The sequence below is a fragment of the Rhipicephalus microplus genome, chromosome 2, assembly GCF_043290135.1.
Source record: "Rhipicephalus microplus isolate Deutch F79 chromosome 2, USDA_Rmic, whole genome shotgun sequence".
Lineage (NCBI taxonomy): Eukaryota > Metazoa > Arthropoda > Arachnida > Ixodida > Ixodidae > Rhipicephalus > Rhipicephalus microplus.
This window is the reverse complement of record NC_134701.1, coordinates 236,444,423-236,470,520: the sequence shown is the minus strand read 5'-3', so window position 1 is coordinate 236,470,520 and position 26,098 is coordinate 236,444,423. Positions and strand designations below refer to the sequence as shown.

Sequence of the window (26,098 nt, the reverse complement as noted above, 5' to 3'; positions counted from 1 at the left end):
AGAAAAGAACATGATTGCAAGTAATTTCAGCGCTAGAAATCTTGACACCAGCCGTTGTTTCGAGAGAGAGAGAGAGAGTCTTTTTCTGGATAATTTTTCTTTCCTGCCTTTTCATACATATAGATACGTGTACATATACGGTGAATGGCGGCACACGCCGACGCCGGCAGCAAAAGCCAGAGGAGAGTGTCCATACAATTGCTATCGCAATAAAAAAAAAAGTTTTGAAAAATGAGCTGCATGTCTTTTGATAGCTGTCCTTTGCGATGAATGGACAGTCTGGACGGATATTCTAAAATATGAAAAAACAAGAAAAGAGGAACACATGTTCGCCCAACATTAGATCGAGCACCATGACGTCCTATGTAATCTCTACCCTTTCTATTATGTAACCTTCATTATTCTGAAGCCCCATACTACTTTACAAAATCACTCAAGTATTAGTCGATTCCCAAATGTGGGTGTGCGCCATAGTTAATAGGCGAACAAGAAAAAGAGCACACATTTTGTCGATTGAAAGATGAAGAGAGATACAGAGAGGCTGGCTCTTTATTAGAAAAAAAACGTTTTTTTTTGTTTCCGGCGTGTACATAACCGCTGGAACGATACCCTTTATAGAGATGTGGAGAGAGATTAAAAGGTTTCTGAAGAGAGGCAAACATATTATTAAAAAAGAAAAAGAATATATAAACAAAAGTTAAACGTGCAAATGAACCTGGGTACGTATTCTTAAAAACCTCTTACGCGAAAAAAAAATCGGAAGAGAATATGTCAGCCAGTCATGATACTGGAAATACTATTAGTGACGCCGGCTGACCAGTGGGAAGGACTCTCTTATGAAACAGAAGCTTTGCGAATTCGGCGCAGGATACATATTGTAACGCGGACTGAAAGAGCGAGGAAGAAGAAGAGATCGGACGCGCTCGAGCGATGGTGATTCGGCAGTGACGGTAGAGCGCTGACATTTTTCTTTGTAAATAAACCCATCACATCCGTAACAGCTTTGGTGGAGGTGCTGGGTAACTTGCCATCCTGGACCCCGCAGCAGAAGTTCTTCGAAGAAGCAGACGCTTAGCTGGCCTACCTCCGGACAACATCAGCATGAACGACGACACAGCAATCCCATCGACGTCCTACGCTGCTGCATCCACCAGTGCCACCGACACGCCACAAGGTGGCCGTCGACCTCGACAACCAGACTACTGGGCACCTGAGCCACGAATTTTCTCAGGTAAAACTGACGAAGACGTGGACGCTTGGCTAAAACACTTCGAGAGAGTGAGCCGCTACTACGAATGGGGCGCACCGGCGAAGCTCGTGAACGTAGTATTCTTCCTTGCCGGGACAGCCTTGCTTTGGTTTGAGAACCATGAACATGTCCTCCCCACTTGGGATATATTTGTTAAGGAACTGAAGGCCTGCTTTGGGGACACGAGTTCCATGAAAAAGAAAGCTGAGCAAACGCTGTCACGTAGGGCTCAGTTGCCCGGCGAGACGTGCACAACCTACATTGAAGAAGTGTTGAAGCTTTGCGGAATTGTCAACGCAAATATGTCTGATGAAGACAAAGTCGGTCATTTGTTGAAAGGCATCGCCGAGGACGTGTACAATCTCGACGTGCCGCTGCGGACCCCCGACCGTCGTCAACCAGGCCTCTACCAGAAGATTACTATGCTTCATCACAAAATGTTCCTGCGGAGCACGACCCGTCTCCGCGTACTTCTGCCACCTCTGCTCCGGCTAACGTAAGTCGACAAGTCCCCGTTTGCTACACATGTGGTCTCCCAGGGCATATTTCGCGCTTCTGTCCCAGACGGCCGCCTGCACCGCCACGTTTTTCGACGTATCCGGCTCGTATGTACGAAACGCCTGTGCCGCCACGTTTTTCGACGCACCCGCCTCGTATGCACGAAACCTGGACCTCTCACTCGGCCGACCACCGTCCCCGACAGCAATGGCCTAACGAATTTCGCAGCGAGTCCCCTGCCTCCGAGAGAAGCCTGACGCCGCCTCCGACACGGTCCCGCCGGTCGCCGTCTCCGCGTCGTCGGTCACCTTCCCCGCATCAGCTGGGAAACTAACTGGTGCGACCGATGGAGGTGCGGTCGCGGGACGGTCAGTTTCGCCAATTCCTCCTTCTGCTGTGATGTTGATGAACAAAGTGCGTGTGTGTATAGACGGTGTAGATACTCTTGCTCTTGTAGACACTGGTGCTGCTGTTTCGGTTATGAGCCTTCGTTTCAAACATCGTTTCTTGGGTCACAAAGTTATGTTCGCGTGGAATCGTAAAGAAACTTTTCGTGGAGTTGGAGGCGAAACGTTATGCCCTGTTGGTATTTGTTCAGTTGTACTCACGATTGGTGGACAAAATTTCCGAGTTGAATTCACCGTACTGGCTCGCGCAACTCATGACATCATTTTAGAGATAGACCTCCTTCATGAATGCGGCGCTACGCTTGACTGTGGAACTGGAGAGATTCTTCTACAAAGTACGTTGCCCGCTGCAATAGTTGACGATTTTCCGACTCTGCCCATCGATGCTCTTTCGTTGTCTGAAGATGTGACGATCCCTGGTCGGACAGCAGTGTTTGTACCCGTATGCTCTTCTCATGTCCGCTCAGGACCCTGCACTGGACTTGTGGAGCCTGATCATGCAAACGCCATTAAGAAGAATGTGCTGGTCCCACGGTCTGTCCTTACAGCCATCGACGGACATGCTTGCTTGTGGGCACTCAACGCAGCCTCAGAGCCTGTTGTTCTACCAGCCGGATTCAAACTGGGTACGTTCGAGGAGCAGGCCACAATTGACGTGAGAATGGTCTCAGAGTCTCCAGCTATCAGTCAGGCTGCGCCCAACTACTCAGCCGAGATTAAACGTATGATCAACAAGTCGTTGCCTTCTTCCGAGCAGAATGTCCTTGAGGAGGTACTTACACGCTACGCGGGAGTCTTTGATTTCGCTCAAAACAAGCGTTGTTCCATGTTGCCCGAATCCCGTATGCACCACCGCATCAACACGGGAGATGCTACACCGATACGCCAGAAACCCTATCGCGTATCCCCGTCAGAGAGGCAAGTGATCGCCGATCAGGTCAACGACATGCTGCAGAAAGGCGTTATTCAAAAGTCAAGCAGTCCCTGGGCAGCTCCTGTTATATTGGTAAAAAAGAAAGACAACTCTTGGCGATTCTGTGTAGACTACCGCCGTCTCAACGCCGTCACAAAGAAAGACGTGTATCCGCTACCACGCATCGACGATGCTGTTGATTGTCTGCACTCGGCCGCATACTTTTCGTCTGTCGACCTAAGGTCTGGATACTGGCAAATACCAATGCATCCGTCTGACAAAGAGAAGACTGCTTTTGTCACGCCTGATGGATTATTTGAATTCAACGTTATGCCGTTTGGCTTATGCAATGCCCCAGCTACCTTCGAGCGATTCATGGACTCCATCCTTCGCGGTCTCAAATGGGAGATATGTATGTGTTATCTCGATGATGTAATTATTTTTGGCAAGACATTCCACGAACACAACCATCGGCTTAGCGTTGTTCTAGACTGCGTCAAACAAGCTGGTCTCGTTTTAAACGCAAAGAAGTGTCATTTTGGTGAGCGTCAAGCCCTTGTGCTTGGATATCTAGTTGACAAGGACGGTATACGACCAGACCCGCACAAAATCAGTGCTGTCCGAGACTTCAAGCAACCGACGTCTTTGAAGGATCTCCGTAGCTTCGTGGGCCTGTGTTCTTATTTTCGTCGGTTTATCAAAGACTTCGCCCAGCTTGCTCATCCCCTGACAGAGTTGCTCCGCAAAAACACTCCATTTCGATGGACCATTGAGTGTGAGGCTGCTTTCGAGCAGCTGAAGTATTTGCTTACTTCCGGGCCCCTCTTGCGCCATTTCGACCCGGAGGCGCTCACGGAACTGCATACAGATGCTAGTGGTATCGGAGTTGGTGCCGTGCTAGTTCAATATCACGATAGCCGGCAGCACGTCGTGGCGTATGCAAGTCGTACTTTGACTAAGGCGGAGAGGAATTATACGGTCACCGAACTGGAATGTCTTGCAGTTGTTTTCGCCGTCCAAAAGTTCAGACCTTATTTGTACGGCCGGCAGTTCAAGATCGTCACAGATCATCATTCGCTTTGTTGGCTTGTCGGACTACGTGACCCAGCTGGTCGGTTGGCTCGCTGGGCCTTACGGCTTCAAGAATATAATTATTCTGTGACCTACAAGAGCGGTCGATGTCACGCAGATGCCGACTGCTTATCTCGTCTTCCATCTCCAACTGTGGATGCTGATGATGATGATTTTGACAACTACCTGGCCGCAATCTCATCCAACTTCCCAAATTTGGATGTCTTTCGTCACGAACAACAGCGTGACCCTTCGCTGAAACCAATGATTGATGTGGCTCGTAGCTCTAAACGCGCCACGCCATTCGTGATTCATGACGCCCTACTATATCGCAAGAATTACTCCAGCCATGGTTCCACACTACTACTCGTCGTGCCAGAATGCCTGCGTCTTGCGGTATTCCAAGCCATGCACGATGACATCACGTCTGGGCACCTTGGATTTGCCCGAACGCTTCACCGTATCCGACAACGTTTTTACTGGCCTCGACTCTGGAAGACCACCAAGCACTACGTCGCAAGTTGTGATGTCTGCCAACGCCACAAACAACCTACCACACCATCGGCCGGCCCACTGCAGCCGGTTAAGCCACCGACATCACCATTCGAAAAAGTCGGCATAGATTTACTGGGCCCTTTCCCCAAGTCTACCACCGGCCGCCGCTGGATTATTGTGTGCGTAGATTACCTGACGCGGTATACTGAAACGATGGCGGTTGCTTCAGCCACATCATCTGATGTGTCATGGTTTCTTCTACACTCGATCATACTTCGTCACGGGGCCCCTCGTGTGGTGATAAGTGATCGCGGCCGTCAGTTTACCGCTGACGTTGTCGAAGAGTTGCTACGGCTTTGTGGGTGTCAGTATCGCCATTCCACGCCATACCACCCTCAGACCAACGGCCTCACTGAGCGCACCAATCGTACCATCATCAACATGCTTTCAATGTACGTCGCAGCGGATCACAAGAACTGGGATGCCGTATTACCTTTTGTTACATACGCCTTTAATACCGCGAAACACGAAGTCACAGGTTATACGCCTTTCTTTCTTCTCTATGCTCGTCATCCGCAAAGTTTCCTTGACACCATACTTCCATTTTCGACGAACGAAAATGCCAGTGTCGCGCAGACTTTGTGTCGCGCCGAAGAAGCTCGTCGACTTGCTCGGCTCCGAACTCTTTCCGCCCACGCTCGCGCGAAAGACCGTTACGACGCAAAACACCCGCCCGTGACTTTCGCTACAGGTGATTTGGTCTGGCTGTGGACGCCTGTTCGAAAAAAGGGACTTTGCCAGAAGTTTCTTTCTAAGTACTCAGGACCGTTTGTGATTACTCAGTGCTTAAGTGACATCACTTACGCTGTCGCGAGAGTGACAGCTCAGAACCGGCGTTCGCGCAAGACGCAAATTGTGCACATTGCCCGATTGAAGCCCTACAACAACCGATCGCTTCTACTCGCTCGGTGAGCTTCGTCTGGCCCGGAGGGAAATGTAACGCGGACTGAAAGAGCGAGGAAGAAGAAGAGATCGGACGCGCTCGAGCGATGGTGATTCGGCAGTGACGGTAGAGCGCTGACATTTTTCTTTGTAAATAAACCCATCACATCCGTAACAATATTATTAAAATGCAAACAACTAGGATGTCAGGTAAGCTTAGGCTTTTTTATATGAAACAGACAATCATTTAATCCTTTCGATTGGTCTTTCTTCTGACAAATAATGACAATAACAACAAAAAGTGTACATTCGTCCACGTTTAGCACTCGGTGCGGCACACCGAGTGTAGTTGCACACAGGGCCGTGTCGTGGCCTGTCTCAGGGCATCTAGTGGCGCGGGCCAACGGCTCCCCGGCGGATGGGCTCGGCGATGTTTCCTTTCGCGCTGTGACAGCTGACGGCGACCGGTAGCGCCTTGGCCGTGTTCCCGGCGGGCAGGAACTGATCTTGCTACCGGCCCTCGCGAGAAGGGAGAGAGTGAAAGAACGGAACCACCCTTTGCGCGCTCGCACGACTGTCGGGGAGGGGGAGGGGGGGAGGCACTGCGCCGTGCTCCCAACCGGGCTGCAGAAATTAGGTGCCTTTTGTCATCTTCTAACCACTACCAGCACCACTGTCTGGGCTACCGGCTGCTGCGGCGAGCAGCTTGTTGCAGCAACAGCGCCTTGGTCTCCCGCGATCGCAGCTGACTGGCGCACTGGGGTTGATTAGCGGCACCACGAGCAAGTGGTCTTGAGATAGAGAAATGTGTCGCTTTTAATGTCTCGTCACTGTAACGGCGGTGAGCACATGATGTCTTGTTCTAAGACATTAGTAGTCTGGCCATTTAGTGGGCCCACTCACGGCACGGTTGAAAAAAAAATGACAGCATATCTACGGGGTGAATGGTAGAGAGTGGAGCGAAGTCCGCACGCCGCTGCAGCACCGCTTCGGCCTCCCGTTCTCGTAAGCCGGAATCTTGTCGGTGCCGCCGCGCAGCTTCACGGCACGCTTCTTCCTCGCGTGCTCGCACATCGGGGTTTCGTCTTCGAGCACGAGCCGCCACTGCTTTACGCGCACGCCGCTTTGAGGCTTGTCCATCCGCCGACATTCTGACCGCGCGCGTGTGCCAAAACGGGCTTTATTTTACTACACCACACTCCCTAGCGTACGGCGCCGTCGAAGAGCACGCGATCACCAATGTCTTCGTGTGACGTCATTCCCGTTTTCTTGTGCGCTCGCACATCGGGGTTCTGTCTTGCGTGTGAGCTGCCGCTGCTTTGCGCACGTCATACTTTTTATCGGCAAACCATGAATCATCCGCTGGCCGCGTCTGTCTTTGTTTGACGCACGGATGGACAAACGCAGGGACGGACGCACGGACGAACGCAGAGACAAGCGTATGGACGCACGAGAGGATGCGTGGATGGACGTACGCATGGACGAACGCAGGGACGGACGTACGTACGGACGGAGGGACGCACAGATGAGCGCATGAGACGATGGACGAACGCATGGACGGATGGATGCATGAATGGACGGACGCATGGATGAACGGGTGTATGCACAGACGGACGGACGTACGCACGGATTGACGGAAGCAAGAACGAACGGATGGACGGAAGCACGGATGGACTGATGGATGCTTCGCCCCAGTCATCATTATTCATTCCAAGGATATGCTGTAGTATTAATTATTTATCATACTACAAGTAATGTCCTCTAATGTCGTACCATTTGCATTTTTCAGCGTATATGCATTTCGTTATATGTACAAGTACTGCCCTCTAAGGCTGGTTCAAGAACTAACGAGAGGTGGCTACATACGATTACTACGTGACGCTCAACCCACGCCTTAATGAGCTTCGCTCCTGAAAGAAAGAGAGAGAGATATTGACTTCAGCGAGAGTCTTGAGGTGGCACGACCATACGCTTCATACGCTCGAGTGTGAGGTGACACCGTTGGTAGAAATACACAACTTCAACATACTCCCATGGGCAAGTGATTTCGCACCTGCTAACCTTGTAATCAATAACGTTTTGAAATAAGATGTCATTGTGGCATCCAGATGGCAGAAGTGTGACACTGGCTTTGCCTCATACTTTACAAACGGTGAACAATGTTGTCGCAGTGCTTTAGTTGCATACTGCGGGTGAGTGTAAAGGACACTACGATGATTTCGCGTCCCATCTGTACCTTAAAAGAGAGATAGGAACGAATAAGGGAAATGGCAGGAAATTAACCAGAACTTATGCACGTATAGTTTGCTACCCTACACAAAGCGAAGAGCGAAAAATAAAAGCAGTAAGAAAAGTGGAGATGAAAATGCAAATGTGCAAAGTAAAAAAATAAGAAAATAAAAAAAAGTCTGGGAGTATTATAGTCTCTCCAACAGGCTGCTGCAAAGTGAATTATGCGAAGCCTCACGACTGCACAAGAACTCGAAGGGCGTGACAGCTGTGAAGGGATAGCAAGGTGCTGATCAGCCCGACCATTTTGATCACACACTACCACAGTGTTTATTCACACTCAGTGTCATCAGCATGCGCTGCAGCCTGGGCTGAGTGACAATAGGTGAGCAATAGAAATTACGACACAGTATTAAAAAAATGACAATGGGGAAATAAGGCATTATCTTACAGAAGTTACAAGCACTTGCAGTGGTTACAATTGCTGCGGACTAAAACTTCGGAACGGATGACTTGTTGCTTATATCCGTGTTTTATTGGCAAATTTAGGGTAATTCGGCTGAGTCGAAAAACGTGTATTTTGTAAGGCATGGAGCAGTGTTCTTCAGATGACAGTGCTGCAGCTTGAAAAAAAGTCGTTCTTGTCCCTATATTATAGGTAGTGTTCTTCTGTTAAGCATATCTTGCCGTCTGTGCTGTATTTTCTGCGTTCCACTGAGCAACAGCGGGGTCTCCCGCCCCCTACATCGCAGTGATGGATGTACAATCCCAGGAGATGCCGCCCGGTACCGGTTCATCCATGGGCATTGCTTCAAGAAAGCTTGATAATGCATCTAGTGAGAGCGAGGACACCAAGCTGTATTCCGCATCAGATGACGAGTTATCGGAAGACGGCTTTGAACCTGTGCTCTACCGCAAGGCCAAACGAAGAATCATGAACGCATCATCGGCATCAATAACAGCCGCCGTGAGAACTGCGTCTCAGTGATGGCTTCACTCCATTCTGTTTGTGCCGCAGACCACTACTGCCAATCTACGCGTCCTCAACAGGCAAGCACTGTCTTTGTATATCGAAAACATTGTGCCTAACGAGATTAAGGACATCAGAATAAAGACGAGGAAGAATATTTTCGCAATTGACGTGATGAACCTGAGTGCACAGAACACGCTGCAGCATGTGTCGGAGCTGGGAAACATCAAAGTCCGATCCATCATACCAGCGAATGGTAACACCGTAAGACGAGTTATATAACACTGAAATCGCCTATTAAGATTTCCCTGTACTGATAGAACTAGCTAGTGAGTGAAAACAACGTCATTGTGCATGCTGGTCGCCTAGGCAACTCTCGTTGTGTGTGAATAACATTCAAGGGTGAATGTAGTCCCTCTCATGTGAAGGTTGGCGATTTTCGTCACCAGGTTCGCCCATTTATTCCGAAGTCCTATGCAGTGTTTCATGTGCCAGAAGATTGGCCACGTGAAAGGCGTTTGCAGAAATTCTGCAGTGTGTCCCCGATGCACTGAACACCACTTAGAAGACAACTGTAGTGCAACTACGTTGAAATGCCCCAACTGCCACGGTGCTCACAATGCTTCCTCCAAGGAATGTCCTCAGATTAAGAAGGAGATTTCTATTCTAAGGCAAATGGTGTGAGGCAACTCGACTCACAGAGAAGCTGCGCAAAAAGTAAGGGGAAGGTGCCGTCATCGTCGAAGGTCCTCGCGAAGGACAGTGCCAAATCTAACGAAAAAGTCAGAAACTCAAGTAAAATCGAGAGACGTGGCTCCTAGCACGGCAAACATCTGCGCCGAAAGAGAATAAACTGATAGATCTCTCTCACCAAAGGAATGGCCACCCCTTCAGCCTACACGATTTGTTGAGCCTCAATAGAAGCCGTCTCAAGAACAAGCACAAAATGCTGCAATGGCCGGGAAGCCAGATCATCACGTGATGGTGATGCTGCGATCATTAGTGGACACCATTCACGTGTTGTTATGCGACATGAATACACCGTCAGTCAAAAGTGTCCTTCAATTACTGGACGCGCTGAGTCCAGTGCTAGCAGCCCTAGAGTAGACCACGGCTAATCCACCACTGTCTTTCAGGGATGATGTTCGTAAAGCAGCAATACTGCAGTGTAATGCCAGGGGTTAAGATCGCGCATTGCTGATTTCAGTCGAGTTGTGTACGTCATTATGTTTCTTGTAATCGTCTTCTGTGAGCCTAACTTCTCGAGTGCAATAATACTCTCGAGATACGATACTTTTATGTCGTCTACTGTTACTGAACGCAGCAAGGTTCTGGTGTTCATTCGTCAAGACCCCACTTGCGTCCTTCAACCTGTACCACTTCCTGGCGGAAATCAATACGTATGCTTAAGAGTGAAAGAGAGCAGGCTCAACATCAATGTGGTTGGCGCATACCTATCACCATCAAGTCGGTTCGATAAAAAAAAAGACTACAAGACATCATAGCGTCAACGCCTGACCCGTGTGTTATCATCGGGGATTTTAACGCTCATCAGACAACATGGGGAAGTCAGAAGACCAACATTAAGGGCAGAAACTTGGTGTCTTTTGCCTACGACAACGAACTTTGGTTATTGAACGATGATAGTCCTACATTTTTACGTGGCTCCACATACAGCAGCTGTCTCGACTTGGCTTTTGTTTCGCGAAGCCTAGTGAAGCCTACTGAATGGTTTACGGATATAGAAACTCATGGGAGTGATCACATTCCAACATACGTGAATTGATTGATTGATTGATTTGTGGGGTTTAACGTCCCAAAACCACCATTTGATTATGAGAGACGCCGTAGTGGAGGGCTCCGGAAATTTCGACCACCTGGGGTTCTTTAACGTGCACCCAAATCTGAGTACACGGGCCTACAACATTTCCGCCTCCATCGGAAATGCAGCCGCCGCAGCCGGGAATCGAACCCGCGACCTGCAGGTCAGCAGCCGAGTACCTTAGCCACTAGACCACTGCGGCGGGGCAACATACGTCAAGATCAGCGGATTGTCACCTCCTGAAGTTCGCGACACGGTTAAAAGAGTGGACTAGAAAAAATTTCAGTCTCGTATGGAAGACCAATGCCAATTAAGAACACATATCCGATTTACAAGAGGCCATCAAGAGCACTGCACAAGAGACTGTGTGTACGATCCCATGCTCTGTAAAAGTCATGGACATTGACACAGAGCTGGAGCGGCTTCGAGCGTTACGACGACGAGCTGAAAGAAGGTACCGGCGCACGAAGGACATAGATCTACGGACTGCTAGACGTATGCAGAAGAAGATCCAACGTCGGTTGGACAAGCTAGAATTTCAACGCTGGATTACTTTCTGCGAGTCACTCGACCCTCGTAAGCCTTTATCGCAGTTATGGAGGACGGTACGAGGTTTACGCTCATCCCCCATTCAGAGGTCACCATTCAAGGCCTTAGCCCATAACATAAATTGACCAGATGTTGACGTTGCTGAAGAGGTCTGCGCCGGATCATCAGGGCAAACTACACCACTTAACAGCTCACAACTGTCGAGCAGTTGTCCGCCACCTTGTGATTCCTGTATGAACCTACCGTTCAGCATTCAGGAGATTAAGGCAGCACTTGCTTCGCGCAAACGTACCTCAGCACCAGGACCTGACGGAATCTCCTACAGAGCCCTGTGTTATCTGGGTAAGCGCGTGAGAAAAGCTCTGCTTCAACTATATAATGATTGTTGGATAAAGAGCACTGTCCCCTTAAGTTCGAAAACTAGTCGTCTAGTACCACTGATAAAACCTGACAAGTCACCATTAGAACTCTTCTCCTATCACCCGATCGCATTGGCTAGTTGCGTGGGTAAAGTGATGGAGAGAATGATCCTCGGCCGCCTGGAGTGGTAATTGGAGTGTCAAGAGATCTACCCAAATGCCATGGCTGGCTTTCGACGTTGTCAATCATCGATCGATAGCGTCGTCAACCTAATCACGTGCGTTGAACATGAGAAAGGTCATAAGCGTCTTTGCACCTCTCTGTTCCTTGACGTCAAAGGAGCCTATGATAACGTTACTCATGAAGCCGTGTTTGCCGCGCTTCAAGAGATTGGAGTGGGCGCCCGAACGTTTAAGTGGATACGCAGCAATCTCCAAATGCGATCTTTTTTGTGAGTATGGAGGCCGGAAACACTTTTGCAGATTTTAGTTGTCGTGGCGTCCCTCAGGGTGGTGTACTGAGCCCCCCTCAGGGTGGTGTATGGAGCCCCGTGCTATACAATCTAACACTGATCGCTCTCCATACGCAGCTACCAAACAACATTTGTATATCAACATACGCAGATGACATCTGCATCTGGACATCTGCGGTAACTCGCCTGCAGTTACGAGCGAGAATCCAGAGAGCTGCTACTGCAACTGCTTTATACTTCCACAATCACGGCCTGGAAATTTCCTCCGGAAAGGGCGCCTTCTGGTAATTAAGCGCAAACCCATTGCGAATTACAGTGTGCCAAATAATGGTAAAAAAATACCATAATGTCAATCTCACAAATTTCTGGGTGTCATAATCGACAGAGACATATCATGGAGCCCTCATGTGCCGTATTTGAAAAAGTGATTGATGGGCATATGCCATAGTTTCAAGTTTCTCGCTGGAAATACTTGGGGAATGCAGCCCAATGCTATGTTACAACTGTACATGGTGCTTTTACGTGGCTTTCTACGATACAGTCTGCTGGCATTATGAAACGCCAGTGAAACAGGTCGACGCATGATACAAAGCGTTCAAGCACAGGCACTTCGAATCTGTCTATAGGTCTGCCTCAGGGCGCCTCAACAGTGGCGACAGCTTTAAACAAAGACCACCTCGTGCAGAGTGATATTGAAATTGAAGATCTGAGAACACACACAAGGCATGTGGCCCGGACTCCCCGTCACCATCCAGCCTCTCTACCAGCGGATAGGCTTCACACTTCCTTTTGCCGAACAGTAACTGCAGATGTTGACTTTCTACCAACTGGTTTTACTCCCGCGGCGAGACCTTCAGTTCCTCCATGGTGCCTCAAACAGCCAGTCATCAACCAGACAATACCAGGGATCCAGAAAAAACGAGATTTGTCAATACTAGCCCTCAAGCAGCTCGGTTTACTTATGCTGTACGAGAAGTACCAAGACCGCACCCACGTCTACACCGACGGCTCCATCCTGCCAAACAGCTCAACAGCGGCGGTCGTTATTCCAACGTACGCCACAACCATCAAATTCAGGACAGCTCATGCAACTACATCAACGGCAGCAGACTTTGCAGCGCTTCGCGTTGCGTTGCGTTTCATTTACGACCAAAGCACGCAACGATGAACGATCTTCTGTGACTGCAAGGCGGCCCTGCAGTCACTTCTGTCAAATCTATGCAGTGGTCCGCACGAGCAGTCGGTATTTGAGACAGCAGAAATGCTACACCATGTAACAGAAAAAGGGCGCCACGTTATGTTTCAGTGGTTTCCAAGCCACTGTGAAATTATCGGTAATGAACGGGCTGATCAAGCTGCCCGTTCAGCGCATATATAAGACAACGAATAGTCAATACCTCTCTCTAGGACAGACGCTGCTAGAAGGCTCCGCATGCTTGCTCGCCAACGTTTTATGTCACTTTGGAATGAGCCTCTTTTTACGCATGCAAGATTACGATCCTTTGATCCTACGTTAAGCTTGCAGCTTCTAACAAAACTTCGACGAGGTGACGCTACTGCTCTGCCCAGACTATGGTTGGGAGTCGCGTTTACCCGTGCATACGCGTTCCGCATAAGGATGGCCGACACCACCGCCTGTGCACACTGCGGAGACGAAGAGACAATTCGACACGTTCTGTGTGACTGCCGTAATATAACCTAGAAAGACAATACCTTTCTAATACACTAAACACGTTAGATGACCAGCCGCTGTCAGATGAAAGCATACTGCGCCATCGTCATGACGCATCATCACAGAAGAAGGCCGTGCAAGCGCTACTGGGCTTCTTGCGAACTACTGGCCTGTCGGAACGCCTCTGAGTGGACTGATTTTGTGTGTGCAGGTGTGTCCGTGTTTTTCTCTTGTTTATTTTAACTATCCCGCATTTTCAACCCCTTATTTCCCAACCCCAGTGTAGGGTAGCATACTGGATACTAGCATCTAATTTACCTCTCTGCCTTCCTTTTTTCTAGTTTCTCTCGCTTTGCAACGTACCAGACAACCTGGCACACTTGCTTCTTGCATGCCAGTGTATTGCCAGACGTATTCTGCAACAACACACGACTGATAACGAAGCAGGACGGACGAACGAAGACCCAACCGAAACGTGGGAGGCGAAGCTCGCCCTCGAGGACCTAGAAGACCAACAACAACTCGTCGTCAGGTCCAAGAGGGCAGTAGAATCCAGAGTGTTCCTGGACTAAGGAGCCCTTACACCTTAGGGTGACACCGGGCATTGCTCGGGGCACTTTTTCAAAATGAACATTTACTTCTCTCTCTCTCTCTCTCTCTCTCTGCTAAGCACGCGTACGAAGGTCTAATTACAGATGGAGAAAGAAAGAAAGAAAGAAAGAAAGAACGAAAGAAGGAAGGAAAGAAAGAAAGAAAGAAAGAACGAACGAAAGAAGGAAAAAAAGAAAGAAAGAAAGAAAGAAAGAAAGAAAGAAAGAAAGAAAGAAAGAAAGAAAGAAAGAAAGAAAGCGCCAGAACGCCTCTGTCGCCTGCCCAGCTTTCCATGATACTTCCTATGTATCTTTTTTCTCGCGATTTTTTTGCACTGTATAACCCCACTCTTGCAATAGCCCTTTTACAGGGCTTCAGTATGTAAATTAAATAAATAAAATAAATGAGCTGTGCCAGAAACACAAAAGATGAGGTCTCCCCTATGATGACGTCTCTTCAGGAGTTGCCATTCTGCATAGTATCTTTATCGACGTTTTCTGCAAGGACAATGCTGCCATCGGATTCTTCGCAGGATATCCAATTACAGATGTTCAGACAGGTTTTCTTGTGTCCGATAAAAAAGAATAAACAACACCGTCGACTTACATCAGGATATAGAACTCTCGGAGGATAGGTAACACGGTTCGTATGCCCAATCGGCACGTTTGCGCATTCCTAATGGGGCGATATGAAGAATTCAGGCACTTCGCCAGATTTCCCAGCTACACTGACGCCTCAGTAGCGGAACGTTCACTCAACCCTATGAGAAATGATGTCCACTTGCTAAATTTCACTTAATTACCACGTCGTCTCAAGACATGTCGCTTGCACTGCACCTCTAGAAGCACGCCCTTTTCCGAAACATGCTCTAATAAAAGGGATGTTGCCACTGACAAAAGACACCCTAGAAAATCAGAAGGAGCTGGCGCAGGCTCAAGAAACAAGTCGTTGTTCACATTGCAGCAAAAAAAAAAAAGAAGATTGTCTAGACAGGTGGAAGACGAAGCAGGCAATAATGGAGTGTTGAGCTTTGGATAACGCATGCTGGTCGTTCCGAATGGTTATTTTGGGCAGTGGTAAAAAAAGTGCCAAGCCCCTCAACGCCAGCATATGCTCCAAGTACAGGTGGAAAGCAAAAAAAAAAATAGAGAGAAAAGGGGGTCCTTAAGCATACGTATTACCGCTCTTGTTTTTCAATAAAGCTTGTCCAATCTTTTGTTTCGTTTCTTCACTGCATCGCACTGTGCCCGAAAACACTATGATACGCCGAGTTTCGTTTCAAGAGCACATTACTTGCATGTATGCCAAGTGTTCTCTCTCCTCACCCTGTTGTGGTGGTCACTTTTACTGAAGCTGGGCTTCAGAGCAAGATGCCCGCCTAGCTCCATGAACAGACTTAATCGTATCGCGTCTCAAGAGAACGAGGCTAACGTTCCGGAAGTAAGCTGTTTTGCCTTCGAACGACGCGGAAAGAGACGGGCATCATTCGAGAACGACCATGAAACGGGGAGTCTCGGAGATTGGAGTGACCGATTCCGGCTTCCACGGTTGATCTTTACAGACAGTCGCCGAGGAATACTGCACGTCGCCAAGGCCTCTGGTTCCTCTATTTTATTTTATGCCGAAGCCAGTCGTATTGTCTACCGAAACCATCTCCGAGCTATTCGATAAGTCTCAGGGCGAGGGGAGGCGATGTCCGGCTATTTGCCTCAACTCGCTCAAATCTGCGTAGCGTAGTAATGCTATTGGTGTCGAACTACGGATGGACGGCCGTGCACTTTTCTCATGAGCCAGAGTCACGGAAAAGAATACTTGTGACTGGCTAGTGTCTGTCTGTCTGTCTGTCTGTCTGTCTGTCTGTCTGTCTGTCTGTCTGTCTGTCTGTCTGTCTGTCTTCTGATTATGATTGTTATAATTAGTTAGCACAAAAAGGCAAGCACACCCAGTCGAAATATCCGCGTGAATGGTGCCGTGAATCTTACCGCCGATGTGCTAACACCGGTTGCTGCTTGCCCACGCTGCACGGTACAGCTGACACATGCATATACAGTAACGGTTGCACACGCCGGTCGCCCAGCGAGGGAACGGGCTGCGTGAGGCACCCAGGCTATTTTGCAAATAGCATAGCGGTCGAAGAGGCTAGTGCCTTCATGCGAAGATTAACAGGCGTGCACTGACCTGCGTGCAACGAGATGTCCATGTTATATTATTCTGATTAGCGCGTATGGGCCTATTCGTTTCGCCAACTCTATACGCCTCAAAATAAGAACCGCGACGCCTCTTTCAACCGTAAGGGCGGGTCGTGGGTCCTGAGGTCACGCACGCTAGAAAGGTACAGCAAGCATTCGCAAACATGATCACTTCGATGGCATTTCTTGGGCGAAACGAGATAAGAGTCTTCAAACGTTGCTGTTTCTGAGAAGTAAATTCAAGATGCCACAGGCATGAACATTCGTGTGAACTTGTAGTTTATTGTTCAATCTCATGGCAGGCATTACAAACAATAGGACATACGAAAGAACGCACAATTCAAGACACTGCTATGTAGCGTGTTAGTGTAACGTTTACGTGGAATGGCTATCGTGAAAAAAAAAGGAACAGAAAGAGAAAGAAAAAGGTTGTCCTGAAGAACGCCTTCATGCACAATATTCGCAGGTGCGACGTCCGGAGTTTCTCAGTTTCTCCCTCCAAAGCTGGACATCGACACTGCCTACATCGACATTCCGGCCAACAGCACACTGCGGATAACATGCTACGGCAGGTACCCGCTAGCCTGGTCCCTCCCACCGTTTGGAGTAAGTACCATACCATACGTAGTGCCCTATAAGAACTGTCTGTCTGCCTGAACTGTTTGTCTGCTGTTACCAAGTGACCACATCACTTACTCGACCTTCCGGAAGCGTTGCCCCTTCTCGAGACACTTACAATAATTGCGTTTGTGGCCGTTAAAAGAATACGCACTTTATGGCCGTGCCTCGACATTCAAAGCGGTGAAATGAAATTACAGCTTTGCCAAGCCTAACGACACGTATACATATTTACATATATTGTTTCCCCTTTACTTAGATTCAGCACGCGATAGAGTCGCAATGTGTCTATGAATTTTTGGCGTGTTCATGCCTTAACGCCGTTATCGCGTGTGGTCTGGAAGCATCTTCATCTTGTTGCCATCGAGAACTTCAGTGTCGTTATGGGGAGGCTGTGCGGGCAAATAAAGCCTGATTATAAACGAAATATATATAACAGAACGTTATTACAGAGTTCTGTTACGTCCAACGGTATGAGCTGAAGCTCACAGAAATGTATAGCCACTCTCTTGAATGACCTCCGCAAAGCCACTGTATTCAGTACATAGAATGTAACGTTGGGCTGTTTGAATGCTTGCATGATTGACGCAACGCTGTAGAGGCGGAGACGAAAGGAACGCAGAGTACACAGGACCAGCGCTTACTTATGTGCATGTCTGCTATGTCCGGTTTTTTTTTTCGGTTTTCGTTCTTGTGAAATGAATATTTCAGTTGCACGCTCGTTCGGTGCACTTTGTGTTCCTTTCGTCTTCGTAACTGTAGCGCTGCGTCAATCATGCACCATGGTGTAGCTTTAACGATAGTTGGAAGACGCCGTTTAGAAATGAAAACTTTTTTTACACGCTTGTACGAATGGAAAACGGAACAACAAAGTATCATTTGAGTTCATCTAATAATTGAGAAATCATTGGCGCAGGCAGGAGAGAAGAGAGGGGGAGGAGGAGAAGAGTAAAAAAGTTATATGCCACTGCACGGAATGCAAATTTACTTGCTGACTTTTGTCAGTTCCTCAGTGCTCAGATTGGTCCGAGTTTGAAGACCTGTTCGAAGTGCTTAGTTGCGCTCGTGATCTCGTGTGTTTCCGAGTCACTGAAGCTGTTCTACTTAATCTGTTTTGCTGTGGAGAGGTTGAAATCCACATCACCTCGGCTACTCCACATTGCCGCATGGTTTCGCGGGGTAGAACAATGCGTGAAAGAGGACAAGGAAGTTAGGACTGAGCCACTCTTTGGCCTTGCTCTACAAGCCTGTCCTGGTATGCGAAACCATGCGGCAATATAAATAGGTTCTACTGCGAAAATAACAATAATGAATGGTGCCCAAAATGAACAATTATAAAAGAAACGTAATAGCACACAGAGACCAGTTGAAATGAAATGTCAATGTACAGTTTGCTTGCAGTGGCTCACACTCATAAAACGTTCGCATCACACCTTTCTGTTTCTACTCACAGTATATGTACTAGCACATCATTCCATATATATCAACCCCTACCTGTACATCACAAGCGCTTATCCAATCCTGTCTCCACTAAGAAGTCTGTCAGATAGATATTCGCTGTAGAATGGCGCGAGAGGGTCCGTTGGCTTCCGCGTCACACGGAAAATCTTCCTCACTATGAAACTGTGGGCTTCCACACAGAGAAGGTGCGCAATCTTCAATGTGTTTGGCGGGCGAGACAAAGCGGTGACAGCGCTGATGTGAAGGATTCGTCAATACCCAACAAATACGCATTACAGCGCGTTGATAAACTTGCAACGGGCATCCGCAGATTACTTGCACACTGCGCGCGCAGATCTCGGGTTTTCTTTACGTGGTCTAGAAAAACCTCAAAGCTATGGCTATGCCACGGAATTCTTCCTTGGTGCATCAAGTTCGCCGCCCTCTTTACGAATGGTGTGCTTAAGACCCATAAGCCATACACAAATTACATAATTAGGATTTCATTATGACTGGACTTACAAAAATAAAAAAACGCCGTGCATGGGAGCAAACGAAACAGTAATCCGTTCCAGCGTCCTCGGAATCATATTAAAGAAACCGTGGTTACAAAAGGCGGTTAAAATCCAAAGCCTTCTCGTCTTATTCATTGTTATTTAGCTGTGAGATATCAAAGCATTGATTTCCATGATGTCAGCTATCTTGTACCAGTAAGCAGCAATGAAAAAAAAAAACCACATCTCTTGAACAAAATGGCAAGAAGCATTAGAACGTCTCGAAAAGTTAATTAGAGCGCGAAAACTTGACACGATCACTCACACACGCACACACCCATGCATCAAACACACAGCGCTCTTAAAAGAGACGCCCACTGTACGAGAAATGTATTCTAAGAGAACTTGTTGTTGGGCTAGTTGGTAGATCATTTCGAAAAGTTAATTAGAGCGCGAAAACTTGACACGATCACTCACACACGCACACACCCATGCATCAAACACACAGCGCTCGTGTCAAGTTTTCGCGCTCTAATTGACTTTTCGAAATGATCTACCAACTAGCCCAACAACAAGTTCTCTTAGAATACATTAGAACGTCGTCGAGCACTGATCGTTCTACGTATATACAAAGAAGGAAGTGACGATGCCCGTGCCTATATAAGAATGTATATGTCTTTATTGCTTTTTTGCTTCAAAGTTCACGCCTTGCTGGTGCACTGCTAAAGTAATCATTTCTAAGTTGTAGACGCTTTTGTGCCTGGGAAGAACACACAAATATACAAACGAACGCATTGTTGCCTATTGCACGATATTTTTGCAATATATTGATTGATATGTGGAGTTTAACGTCCCCAAACCACCATATGATTATGAGAGACGCCGTAGTGGAGGGCTCCGGAAATTTTGACCACCTGGGGTTCTTTAACGTGCACCCAAATCTGAGCACATGGGCCTACACTATTTTTGCAATATACGCATTCATGTATCGCTAATACTTGCTCTAGTTCCATCCTTCTCGTTTTTGTTTCGAGGACAACGTGTCCCTCCGCTCATCCATCTATTATGAAGAGGTGGATGGCATTCGCCCCTTCAAGAGCGTCTTCGAGCTCAACAGCAGTGACGTCATGGACCTGGGTCGCTACACCTGTTACTACAACGGGACCACAGATCTCACCAACGCGGGAAACGCTACGTCAGTTTACGTATTCGTGAATGGTGGGTACTTTTATTGCGTTCTGCATACGCGCACTGGCCACCTTTTGGTTGAAGATACGCACAGAATATTTTGCGTTCCCACTGTAAGTGTTTCCACGTCATTCCAGCGAGACCTTCTGGATGTTCTGAAAGCACCACTTACGTATTTTCACGCCTTGTGGGATCTAGTATTTTAAATGCTACGCAAGGCTGAGTAAACCGAAGGTCGATGCAGTAGAAGGTGCTTGGCGCTTTTTCCTTCAGAGGGCGCATAAACAATCATAATCGCGTTCAATACCCACAGGACCGTGCATAAAAGGGCATACGGCAGTTTGGGCCCTCCCACTTCATAAAGCTGAGCCACATGACACAAAGCTTATACATCATATTGTGGGCAAAAACAGCTTCGTCATTGGTCGTGACGTAACTCAATGGTCACTGTTTATTGCAGTTGCAACAAAAGTAGGGTCGTCTAAACGTGCTCACCCTTGTAAGAACAACGTCTGTTTCCGCACTAAGGGATTGCCGCAAGAGATGCTTCATATAACGTTGTGAGGCGAACACCACACCCGAAAGTCAGCTGGCATTCATACCCATGCAACTTGGATATGAATCGTTAAGAATATATCACCAGACATTTTTTTTTAAAGTCTGACGAACTGTCCTGCTTGGCTACTCTGACCTCCAAGCCTAGCAGGCATTGATGTCTAGAGTCCGGGCCGTAACGGCAGCTACAGGGGTACCGGACAAGGGATCCGTCCTATAGTGCCTTTGAAGGGTGGGACCCTAAGGCTCGCCCCATCCACACCTCTCACTGTAAATGAATTAACAAATATTTTCCGCCACTGCACCACCACTACCACTTCCACAGTGTAAATTGAATTTCGGCTCCTGGCTGTTCGCAGACGACTACTACCTGTTCCAGCCGGATAAAGATATGGGCCAGCTTAAGTTTGTGACTGCGCGCCCCGGCGAACAGACGGTCGTGCCGTGCCTGCCTACTCACTCGGGTGCTCGCGTCCAGCTGTGGAAAGACGGCGGACTGGGCGAGGACGAGACGGAGGAGGTGGCACTGGAACGGCAGTACGTCGAGTTCGACCCGATGTGGGGTTTCGTCATCTACTACCCGCACAGCTACTTCTCTGGGCACTTCATCTGCAACGGAACGGTGCCGGGACGCGTATACAACGACTCGTCCATGGCCGTAGACTTCCACTACAGGCGTGAGTGTTGCTGCACGGTTTTACCTGGCCACCGAAGAAACAATCATTGTGTGAATCGCTCCATTGATTCATGTTCTCTTCTTTTGTGTACTTAACAAATTGCAGGACCCGTGCAAACGGCGCCCGACGTGACGATCTCGAAGGAGAACAACTTCCATCCAGTTCTGAACGACTCATTCACCCTCAACTGCACCGTCACATTTGAAGAGAGAGTCATGTTGTTCATGTCTTGGGACTACCCCAACAAGAACGTAAGTTTGGGAGGCGATCTGGCCGACTCTGTCAGGCATCAAGAGATATTATTACACAAATGGCAACACGTAGGGCCTACGCAAGAAAAGCGCAAAATGCACGATGCATCTTACAAGTGGCTTGCTCGCAGAAAGGAATATGAGCATTTCATAATTTTTTTTATCATGCGTAAATGCACATATTGTCTCCTGTGAGTAAATCAGTCGTAAGTGGCACACCGTGTCTCTCAGTCTATCCTTATGTGCGCGCGTCATCATTGGCGTAATCCACAAGCGTAAGCGAGGCCATTTATTTACCTGTTGAAAATACCGAGAAGCCTTGGAGCAGTTGTCATCTCGACGGTCCTTACGTGAAATATTTTGTACCTAATATGTGGTGCTATATCTTTAACTACCCTGAACGATTTGGAAACGGTAAATGATAGGTGGTGGGGTCTACTTTACGTATATTCGCATACCAGCAACGCTGCTCAACACTTCATTATGTCATTAAGTGTTTACTAATAAATATTGGCAAAATACTGAATTAATAAAACTCAATGAATTGTGTCTGTTAGAAAGTATGCATTGCCTGCGCATCTTTCGCACTTACGCTTTGCATTCGCGTCCACTGTCCAACTTCCGGTCGCCAACCACCCATTGAAAACAGAGAGGAAATGCAAGCAAATTGACGTTATATTACAAAAATACAGAAATGAAACAAAAACACAGCAATAGCAACAAAAAAATCAAGTGTTCATCTCTGTCTCGCGCCATCATAGCACAGTATCACATCTCCTCCTTCAGAGCTCCCGCATCAAAGAGACCAAGCCAATCCGCCACAACAAGACGTTTGGGCGAGACCACTTCATGCTGTACATTGTGACGTCACAGCTGACCGTTCGGGACGTGCAGAGAAGTGACGAAGGGCTCTACACGTGTTCCTGCACGTACGACGGAGGGAATAAGCGCAACCACTCTGTCTTTGTCTCCGTCTACGGTAAGGGGCTCGAGACCCGCTCGGCGCTTCAGATCCTAAGCTTGCCGACGTTTCTATAGTTTCGCAGTGCTGTACTTAGGCAAAGTTTACTAAGCGGGGTATGCGTTTACAAAATCAATGAATGGGCGCAGAGTCACATTTCTATATTCTCGATTTCTTTAAAGAAATTCAGCGCTTTGTTGCAGACACGTAGAACTTTTATCCTCTGAGCTGCAGTTACTAATATCACAGATAACTCAATGCACCGTAACCTTATGTTTGAAAAAGGAAATCAATCAAATGAAGGTATTTCGTTACAAACGTCACTGTAGCACATGTCAAAACCGACAGAACAAGGAACATAAACCATAAACATATGCGCCTAATTTTCTCTGCATGCAAGTATCTTGGCGAGCACAATAAGTTTATTCAAAGTCAATGCCATGCATCGTATGATGTTCAGTTACACCCAAGGTTGAAAAATTCAAAGTGCGCGTTACACTTCCATCAATCAAGCTGCATTTTAGTAAGTGTTTGAAATCATGGCTATGGTTCGTAAAGAGTGCAGGTGTCCATATACTCAGAAACATTTGCCCGAATCAGCATGTTGACCATGCAAATGTCGTCGAAAGGCGATAGTCTTGCATCTGGAGAGAGCGAACAAAACGCTTATTTGATGTTCAGCGGAAGAATATTGGTGAATGGTATTCTAGAGGCGCTGCGTTAGAGTGCCTCGAGCGTGTAGCGGAGGCCAACAAGCGCATCGAGGCACGTTAGACACAAGCGCCATCTGGCAGTTATCTTGAAAAAGGAAGGCGTGCGCACCCGCGGAGAAAGATGCGCGCCAGTCTCGGAGATGATAAGGTGTAGAACGCAAAGCGACTGGCAGGTGCCACCACCGTGTCATCGTAGCAAAGCATTGGCAACGCTTTACCTTTTTGAGCACAGCGTTGCACAGTCAGCGCAAGGCGATAAACGATACAGTCCTTAGAGTTCCTTGTGTGTGCCTCTTCTGGTATAAAAGCAGACATACAAAACATAGACGCGTTGTTAGGGCACCTCAGATATGCGCAATATTTGCTTTTTAATTGACAATCGCACAACTATGAACGCTAAACTTTGAGCAATATTGCTGGGCGCTACGAATGGGGTAGGCCGTTTAATGCCGTTTGAGGTATTAAACCCTCAAACGGCATTAAACCGTTTAATGCCGTTTGAGGTATCGTTAAGGGCAGGTAGACAGACAAATGCACAGACAGACAGGCACACAGACAGAAAGACCACAATTTTTCCATCGAAGGTCCCCAAGAAAGACTATCCTCTTTAATTAAAAAAAAGGCAGATCGTTTATATGTAGCGAATGGATGTTATGCGAAGTATGTGGAGAGAAGTTGACCGCGTTGTAATTTTTGTTATTGAGCGACAAGTTACTAAATAACGCTAAATATGTGTAAAAATGTTCTGCGCACAGGTATATGTTGAACAGTCGCACTTGTTTTAAATAAGCAGTTGTTTACACTTGCGCAGCGATGCCAACAGTAACATTAGTATAAACAACACGAGAAGAGGTAGGCTGATATGTAGCGCTTGTGCTCGCGAAGATGCGAGCCTGGACCCTGCTACACAAACTTCAGTGGATTGTACCTGGGTACATGTAAACTGTCCATCGCTTGTGGCGCATACCCACATTATAGTGGCACACACCCACCCGCAGATGTGTGCCGCTGTGTGTCTGAATGTGTTTGATGACGTACGTGATGGGATTGCGACGTTATTCATGTCACGACCAGCGGGTATATTCGTCAAACAAGCTTACCCTTTCATACAAATTTTGGTTCACCGCAAGTTAAGGGGTGATAGCGAGACCACCGTAGGCAGATAGATAGATAGATAGATAGATAGATAGATAGATAGATAGATAGATAGATAGATAGATAGATAGATAGATAGATAGATAGATAGATAGATAGATAGATAGATAGATAGATAGATAGATAGATGCCGTAATTGCTTGCAGTACGCAAAAGAGTGCTTCGCTTTAAAAAGAGAAAATGGAGAGGGTGGCAAAATTCATGCCTCCTGCAATTTTATCCGGTTGTCCAGTGAGAACAATTATCACGAGATCCTGTTCACGAAGGACTCGGCTTTCAAGTGGACAGGATCTTAGAGGTGATTTTCCCGCGAAGCCCCCTAAAAAGGCAGGAGGTCGCACGACATCCCAAGCTTTTGCGGCACCTTGGCGTTGGGGAGCATATTCAACACATAGTGCCACTGAGATTGTTTTCGTCCTAGAGGCGCTATGCGTGACTTTTGACCTTGAGCCAGCGCTTACTTGTAGTTGTACAGTCATACATATATTCTCTGCAGGCGTTGTGACTTTAGCTTTTCTTTACCTTTAGTATGGTTCCCCATTTATTTATTATTTTTTCAACATCATTTATTCTTAGCGTTCTGGGCGTTTCTGGTGGCTTCAACGCAGTGCTGCCTACTTGCCACTTTAACAATCTATGCGGCCCTCGTAGTCCACCTCTGACCGACCAATCGATCATGACGCTGATCTGTCTCACGATGCGTGTAGAACCTGACGTGAGGGATGTTTTAACGTTCAAGTGAAAGTATGCTGCCATGCGGCGCTGCCAGTCAGTTCGGCATCCTTGAGAAAGCACTGCTGAGTTTTCTCAAGGATGGTGGACTGATTCTGCGCCGGCGATGTCAAAGGCGGATCTGTTAGGTCGGTCGAAACAGCGACTTTTCTTTCCAACTCTCTAACTTTCCTTCCGACTTCCCCAGTATATGATAGCCCTCAGGGATTAGTCCTGGTTCACAACCCTGCCTTTCATCAATTCTTACTTTCCCTCTCTCTTGGCGAGCGGCTGTCCTTACTATGGCTCCAGTGACACGTGAACATCGGAACTCTGGCAGTCACGTGCGTGAGTATTTCAAGAATAGTCTGAGGTCATGTTTTTGTGCAAAGAGATAGCAAGTGTATTTGCGATCTCGAAATTGGAGGCGCCGAGCACAGTTATTGTGCAACGCTGTTTAACACAGCTAACCCTAGTGTCTATGCGTCACAACTTCCATATGTAGTTTGCATGAAAATTCTTAAATGTTGATTATCTTTCTTTTTCTCTCTCAAAATAAGAGCCACTGCTGTTGATTGCGACACCTGTTGACATAATATACTAGCTGTTGTAAATCAAACATTACAAATATACTTGTGAAAGAAATTACACCATCTTCCATTAAAGGGAACAATGTCTAGATGCGAAGCAGCCGGCGCCATTGCTTACACTGGCGTCGGCGTTGACGTTCTTCGTGGCGTTGCGCAGGATAGAAACTTGGGGAGGTGCAAAGCACGCAGGGATGGACCAGTGTTTTCTACTGGAACATGCCAATCGCTGCTAATAGGCTATGTTATATAGAAGACGTTGATTCGACACAGAACCGCAGTCCGCTTTTGATTAACGGGCACGCTACGAATTTTTATT

At 47.5% G+C, this 26,098-nt stretch overlaps 1 protein-coding gene across 2 annotated transcripts in view; it reads left to right on the top strand.

The window, feature by feature from the left end:
• LOC119169507 (vascular endothelial growth factor receptor 1) overlaps window positions 1–26,098 on the top strand; it is a 154,116-nt gene that overhangs the window by 4,786 nt on the left and 123,232 nt on the right. For both annotated transcript variants that reach the window (XM_075877744.1, XM_075877748.1), the window contains 5 exons: window positions 16,896–17,035; window positions 20,016–20,199; window positions 21,084–21,401; window positions 21,507–21,652; window positions 22,439–22,631. In XM_075877744.1, the coding sequence (XP_075733859.1) occupies window positions 16,896–17,035; window positions 20,016–20,199; window positions 21,084–21,401; window positions 21,507–21,652; window positions 22,439–22,631 (981 nt within the window). The remainder of the gene's footprint in view (window positions 1–16,895; window positions 17,036–20,015; window positions 20,200–21,083; window positions 21,402–21,506; window positions 21,653–22,438; window positions 22,632–26,098) is intronic.